The following is a 7,761-nucleotide window of genomic DNA, read 5'->3' as shown; positions in this document are numbered from 1 at the left end:
GCATTAATTATTATTACCACCTCAATTTTTGACTCCCACTATGAACACTCGAAAAAGTACAAGAAATGGCATAACACCAACATATCCATATTTATAATTTAAATTAAATAATAATTATCAATTAATACATCGTTTAGGACCCCTCAGTCTCTCTCTCTCTCTCTCTCTCTCTATATATATATATATATATACACAGTCTTCTGTATTTTCCAACAAAAAAAGCACAACTTTTCTTTGCCAAACCCACAAAGGTTTTAGGAGTGAAAGCACCCAAAATCTTTACCTACAAAAGACTCCCCAATATCATACATGAAGATATCAAATTGGAACCAAATCAACTGAATTGTCCACAAAATTCCGGGCAACTTTTTTTTAAACTTCATATTCAAGCCGATTTTCAGGGAAAGGTATATCAATAACTGTTCAACTTGCTTCAGAAGTTGCAATGGAAATTTGCTGTTTAATTTGATGCATGGTTTTTTATTATTTTTTTAATCTGGTCACGTATTTTATTACATGAAAAGTTGCGAATATTGGAGTGTTTCGTAAGATATATGCATGAAACTTGTTTGATCATGTGTGTGCCGTTGCTAACTTTTTGTTTAGTTCCTTGCGTTCGTCAACTTCAGTAACTAAAATCCATGCAACATACATGCTATGCTACCAATTTGCTTAAAACGATGAGAAGAAGAAACCGAACATCATGTAAAACTAATAAATCAGGCCCCGCCATCTTCTTCCATTATACAATTTTCAGCTATTCTTGATCAACCTTGCAGGTTAGGGAAAAAAATCTGAAATATGTGGAGACTAAAGATTGCCGAAGGAGTTGACAGTCCTTACCTTTACAGCACCAATAATTACGTTGGTCGGCAGACATGGGAGTTCGACCCGAATTACGGGACACCGGAGCTCCGTCAAGAAGCGGAGGATGCCCGTCGGCAGTTTTGGGACAACCGGGACCAGGTCAAGCCTAGCAGTGATCTCTTGTGGAGGAATCAGGTTCAATGAAAATTAACCGCATTATAATCTAATAAACAAAATTATATCAACAAGCTCAATATATATATATATATATATATATATATATATATATATAATTTTGTTGATTAGATTATGGCATTTTGAATTTTCATATGTCGTCATTAATAAAGTCAATATTTTAGAAAATGAAAAAAATGAGGTTATTCCACAAATTATTCACATCTATTTTGATGATGAAGATGATGATTTATTATAATATTTTTAATCATCAAATTTTAATGATCAGTTCCTGCATGAAAAGAATTTCAAACAACAAATCGCCCAAGTGAAGGTTGGTGATGATGAATACATAACTTACGAGGCGACCACCGCCACGCTGCGTAGAGCGGTCCACTTCTTCTCAGCGTTGCAAGCCAGCGACGGTCACTGGCCGGCCGAAAATGCCGGTCCCTTGTTCTTTCTTCAACCTCTTGTGAGTCGTTTGTCACAATATTTGGTCTCAAAGCCATAGTTCTTGCGAAATGTATTTGTTTAAACAAATGGTAAAATGTTCATATGCAGGTCATGATCCTTTATATTACAGGCCATCTCAACACCATTTTTCCATTAGAACATCGTAAAGAAATTCTCCGTTACATGCATTGTCACCAGGTGTGAATTATTATATATAACGAAATAAATTCATGTTCTTGATTGATGATTAAATATAATAATGGTCTCGAAAATAATTAATTGCAATCCACAGAATGAAGACGGTGGCTGGGGTCTACACATAGAAGGCCACAGCACTATGTTCTGCACTGCACTCAGTTACATTTGTATGCGTATACTCGGAGAAGGGCCAGATGCTGGGGAAAACAACGCGTGTGCTAGAGCAAGAAAATGGATACTCGATCATGGAACTGTTACGGCTATACCTTCTTGGGGAAAAACATGGCTTTCTGTATGTTACATACACTATGCTATTACAACTCTATCTCTTTCTGGATCGACTTAGATATTCTTAATTAGGAAAATGATTACAACTTTTTATTAATTTTTCGTGTAGATACTAGGGTTATTTGACTGGTCTGGAAGCAACCCAATGCCGCCTGAGTTTTGGCTTCTTCCTTCTTTTCTCCCTATGCATCCAGGTACGGACATGTACATATACATATATAAACATGTATGAACATTCATACATATGTATATATGCGCGCGCGCATTAGTACTCATAATGTGATTATGTTTTTCTCAACTAAAATGCAGCAAAAATGTGGTGCTACTGCCGAATGGTATACATGCCGATGTCTTATTTATACGGCAAGAGATTTGTAGGACCTATCACTCCCCTCATTTTACAGTTAAGAGAGGAATTATATGATCAGCCCTATGAACAAATCAACTGGAGAAGCGTACGACATCGCTGTGCAAAGGTAAATCGTTGATCACTCGTGCAAATTCTCTTTTTTCAACTTCTCTGTTACTTAAAAACAAGTTTGTAAATTTTAAACTTGAATGCAGGAGGATCTGTATTATCCTCACCCATTAATACAAGATTTGATATGGGACAGTTGTTACATATTAACTGAGCCTTTCTTGACTCGTTGGCCGTTAAACAAGCTAAGAGAAAAGGCTCTCCAAGTGACTATGAAGCACATCCATTATGAAGATGAAAATAGCAGATATATCACAATCGGATGCGTCGAAAAGGTGTTGTGTATGTTGGCTTGTTGGGTTGAGGATCCAAATGGAGACTATTTCAAGAAACATCTTGCTAGAATCCCTGACTATATATGGGTTGCTGAAGATGGCATGAAAATGCAGGTAATTCAGTAGTTTTCTAGACACCAAACATGATATTTTCTAATTTTAAATGGATATATATTTAGAAAGAAACAAACTGGATTTGAAATGCAGAGTTTTGGAAGTCAAGAATGGGATACTGGTTTCGCAATTCAAGCGTTGTTAGCTAGTAATTTGAGCGACGAAATAGGCGAGACTTTAAAGAAAGGGCATGATTTCATTAAAAAATCTCAGGTATTTATAATTCTAGTTAAGTTTTTTAATTAATGTGTTGATTTGGTTGAAATGTGATGCTGAAATTGAACATGCAGGTGAAAGAGGATCCTTCGGGTGACTTTAAAAGTATGTACCGCCATATCTCTAAAGGGTCATGGACATTTTCGGATCAGGATCATGGATGGCAAGTGTCAGATTGTACCGCTGAAGGATTGAAGGTATCCATCCTTGTCAGTAAAGAAAAACGATAGATTCTTGGAAAATAAGTGCTTATTTGTTCGACGTTTTTCTTGTTTCCTTTTTGTTAGTGCTGCCTTCTCTTCGCTCTGATGCCTGCGGAAATTGTTGGAGAAAAAATGGAAGCTCAAGGACTGTACAATGCTGTAAACATATTGATCTCTCTGCAGAGCAAAAATGGTGGTTTAGCAGCATGGGAGCCTGCAGGAGCCTCAGACTGGTTGGAGGTATATATTCTTGATCAAAACAAGAATTCATCTTTAAGAAACATGCTTTTGCGATAAATTCTATTGATTTCTCGCACCAAGAATCCAAATAAATTATTTTTTTGATTCAACAGGTGCTCAACCCTACCGAGTTCTTCGCAGATATTGTTGTAGAGCACGAGTAAGATTCATCTAATAATTTTAATCCCATTACAACTTTTATTAATTTCTTTGAGTAACAGACGTTTGATTTCAAATAATCTTAATGAGATTTTCGATGTATGTAGGTATGTTGAGTGCACTTCATCAGCAATCCAAGCTCTTGTTCTGTTCAAGAAGTTGTATCCCGAGCACAGGAAAAAAGAAATAAAGAACTTCATCACCAAGGCTGCTGGATACCTCGAAGATATTCAAAGGCCTGATGGATCATGGTATACATTTTCATCCTTTTAATCAAAATAATTTCAGAAGATCAATTTTACACTCTCCTGTGATATTATGTTAATTGGTGTCTTTCCTTAATTTGTTTGTCGCAAAGGTATGGAAACTGGGGCGTTTGCTTTACATATGGCTGTTGGTTTGCACTGGGAGGACTTGCTGCTGCTGGCAAAACCTACAATAATTGTTTGGCTGTTCGGAAAGGTGTCGATTTTCTACTGAAAGCACAGAGGGACGATGGTGGTTGGGGAGAAAGCTACCTTTCATGCCCAAACAAGGTAATTTTCAATTTATCCTATCCTATCCTAATAATGAAGTGTATGTACGATTCATCTAATTTATATATAAGAGACAGGTGTACGTGCCATTGGAACACAACCGCTCGAACTTGGTGCACACTGCTTGGGCTTTGATGGGTCTGATCCATTCAGGGCAGGTTAGCAACCTCTTGCTACAAAATCCCATTTATTAAAACCAGTATCACTAAAAGTTGAGTCTCTTGCAATGTGTAAACAACAGGCCGAGAGAGATCCAACACCTCTCCACCGCGGAGCAAAGCTTCTGATAAACTCCCAGCTTGAAAATGGTGATTTCCCACAGCAAGAAATCACGGGTGTTTTTATGAAAAACTGCATGTTACATTACGCGGCATACAGAAATATCTACCCACTGTGGGGGCTTGCTGAATATCGCAATCGTGTTCCACTGACTTCATCATCATGAACAAACGTAGAGTAGTAGAATACATTTCTTTTCTTTTTTCTTCATAAAAATTCGGAAAATAATATGCATAGCTTTTGGTTCCTTTGTTTGTTGCAAGTACTGTTTCTCAATGGCCACTGCTAATCGTAATAGCAATCCTCGTATGTCTCATTTATTTATCAAAGTATTGTCTTCCAAAAGTTTAGAATCGTTAAAAAGATGGATTAATCTTATGTTTCACTTGATGTATATAAATAGTTTATTATCACCGTTGTTAATAATAATAAGGGAAAATTATTTTTTTTGTCTAGTAGCGATTTTTGTGGTTTATGTTTTCAAATTTCAGTTTTTGTCTATTATTTTTTTGTTTGCGTATAATTTTAGTCTTTTTTCTTCCGATTATATACGTATGATAGAAGGTGTTAGGATCGAAATGTGTTTAGAGGGGGTGAAGAATAAACACTTTAAAATTCTTTTCAAGATGTTGAACACAACTAAGTATTAAACTAGACTCAACAGTTGTTAACTACTTAAGTCATATTTTCAATCAGACAGATGAGACTAGACAACTTTAAAGTAGATTAAAAGTGCGGAGATGGTCAGTCTGGATCTAGATATCATTATAAGAATCTTTTAAATGTGAAACCGGATAAAGTAAAGTTCAGCCGAAAGTAAGCAACACTAGAGTTTATGGAAGTTCGAAGACAATCTTTATAAGTTTCTCCTTCTTCCATTTAAGAAGGAATTTACTAGAAGGCTTTTGGTTTTACAACTTGTGTCCAAACCTACTTAATCTAGGACTTACCATTTACCTAAAATAAAACTCCTATATACACCACAATAACAATAGTCACAAAAATGAAAATAGAACATTATTTCAAAAACCGTCGCTAATTTGAGCTACTACAATGATTTTTAACCGTTGTCGTAAAACACACTTTCAACAACACTGTCAATTAAAACAGTTGTAACAGTATATATGACAACAGATTTTATCCGTTGTCGGTTAGCGTTTTTCTTGTAGTGTTTTTGAAAAATGATTTTATTCTTTGAGAAATATTGACATTTTATATGACATTCATACAACATAATCAACACAAATGACATATAACAATAAAACATGTTAACACTAGGGTAAAAAACTCATCTCATTGCAAGAACACTAAATGATCAAATGAAACATATTATTTAATAATATTTATTTAGTAGCATATATAAAAAATTGACCAAATGGCTTAAAAACAATATTTGAAATCAGTTACATACAAACATTTATCTTAATCACGTATCTCAGTTGACACATAAAGAGTCCGAAAATATCTCTATTCTAAATGGGAGAAAGAAGTTTTATATGAACTTAATATTTATTAATAATTTATTTTTATTCAATCTGTCTCATCTCCCTTCGTCTTCCCATTATTATCTATCGTTAATATGGCAGAGATTTTCATGAATTTGACTGCAATATATAAATTTAAGAAATTAAAATTAAATTAAAATAATTATTATTTTGATTGAGTTAAGTACACTATTAATGATCATTTTAAATTAACATAAAAATGACTTAAATAAAATCATGAATATGACGGATTGTAAAACAAAAAAATAGTAAAATAGTAAGCTCACAATTGAAAGTCATATATTTAATAGATATTATTAATAGTAATATATTATTTAAGGATATTTTTTTAGCATCATATATCGAAATTGACTAAATGCTTAAATATTTGTATTGAAATAACTTACATAAAAATATTTTCTCTCAATCATGTATCTATGTTGATACATAAGTAGTCTAAAAATATATATATTTTAAATGAGAAAAAAAAATTTATATGATCTTAATATTTATAATAGAAAGTAATTAAAGAACCTCATGAACATGACAAATTATAAAACAAACAAAATGGTAAAATAATAATTCTATTAAACTAACGTAGAAAATAATTTAAAGAACCTCATGAACATGACAATTTATAAAACAAACAAAATGGTAAAATAATAAGTTTACAAATGAAAACCATATATTTATAAAAGTAAAATAGATGTTAATAATATTAGCAATTTTTTTAAATATGTAACACGTAAATCATATATTTATAAAAGTAAAATAGATGTTAGTAATATTAGCAATTGTTTTAAATATGTACCATGTAAATCATATTAAACTAACATAAAAAATGACTTATAAAAAATGACTTAAAGAGCTTCATAAACATAACAAATTGTAAAATAAATGAAATGGTAGGACACAGTGTGGTGTCTTGCCGAGTATCGCAATCGTGTTCCACTGCCTGCCTTCATCACCATCCGCCAACTACTGCCTTGTTTATTACAAGCGTTGATAATTCCTTTGTGAGAACCTGAAATTCCAGCAGTAGCAGCAGCTAGCAAATTTCATCAGAAGCTAACAATTCCAGCAGCAACTTAGATTTCAGAAGATGGTATTTTTCCAGCAGACAGAATCCAGCAGTAGAAGAGTTCAGTAGCGGGATTCAATCAGATAGCTACTGGTTCTGCTCAGGACTTGTAACTGAAGCATTTAACATGGAATAAAAACTGTTAATGGCAGATTATGGTAATTAATTGGAAGGCTAACAGTCAGATTTTGGCCTATAAATAGCACCATCAATATCTTAATTGATGTTACCAAAACCTTGTGTTATCACTTGAAATTAGAGCTAAGAGAGTGCATATTTCGAAACTGTAAAATCCAGTAGCGAGCCAACCAGATTCCAGAAGACTGCAACCGAAATATTTAGCAAATTACTATAAGTGGGCTTATATATAAATATCTTGAAATCGTTTGATAATTCTGTTTTAAAGTTCAGTTCTGTATGTTTGATTTCTGATATATGATTTTGAAGCACTGAAGCTCACTAGTGAACTAATGGTAGGAATATATATTCTGAACACTTCTGAATTCTGATTCTGGCCTCACCCCTTAGAGGAGAGAACATATAGGGGACTGATATCAGTTTAGCCATGAAATTCACTAACGTGCTCAGTGCTTACTGATTGTGATTTCTGTTCTGAAACCTGTGATCTCTGAATTCTGATTACTGTTCTGAAAATATAAGTTTCTGTATATTATTGTATTACTGTTTCTGTTGAAAACGATTTCGAAAACTGGGAGTTATTCCCGCCCCTGCTTACTGAGTGACAACCATATCACTCACCCACCAAACCCATC

At 33.7% G+C, this 7,761-nt stretch overlaps 1 protein-coding gene across 3 annotated transcripts; it reads left to right on the top strand.

Moving 5' to 3' along the window:
- The first annotated feature begins 222 nt into the window (after nucleotides 1-222).
- On the top strand, nucleotides 223-4,878 carry LOC142517966 (beta-amyrin synthase 1). 3 transcript variants are annotated; one of them, XM_075620505.1, is made up of 16 exons: nucleotides 223-407; nucleotides 780-1,002; nucleotides 1,271-1,456; nucleotides 1,546-1,635; nucleotides 1,730-1,927; nucleotides 2,033-2,117; nucleotides 2,233-2,399; nucleotides 2,488-2,790; nucleotides 2,884-3,003; nucleotides 3,081-3,203; nucleotides 3,294-3,449; nucleotides 3,563-3,609; nucleotides 3,716-3,859; nucleotides 3,967-4,144; nucleotides 4,222-4,302; nucleotides 4,386-4,878. In XM_075620505.1, the coding sequence occupies exons 2-16, from the start codon at nucleotides 802-804 to the stop codon at nucleotides 4,587-4,589; spliced, it is 2,283 nt and encodes a 760-aa protein (XP_075476620.1). In that variant the 5' UTR covers nucleotides 223-407; nucleotides 780-801; the 3' UTR covers nucleotides 4,590-4,878. The 3 variants fall into 3 exon arrangements, with proteins under 3 accessions (XP_075476620.1, XP_075476622.1, XP_075476619.1); XM_075620507.1 differs by lacking the exon at nucleotides 223-407 and having other exon boundaries at nucleotides 694-1,002; nucleotides 4,222-4,298; XM_075620504.1 differs by lacking the exon at nucleotides 223-407 and having other exon boundaries at nucleotides 697-1,002.
- The last annotated feature ends 2,883 nt before the right edge of the window (nucleotides 4,879-7,761 follow it).

This window comes from Primulina tabacum, chromosome 11, assembly GCF_025594145.1.
Source record: "Primulina tabacum isolate GXHZ01 chromosome 11, ASM2559414v2, whole genome shotgun sequence".
Classification (NCBI taxonomy): Eukaryota; Viridiplantae; Streptophyta; class Magnoliopsida; order Lamiales; family Gesneriaceae; genus Primulina; species Primulina tabacum.
This window is presented reverse-complemented; position numbering and strand designations above follow the sequence as displayed.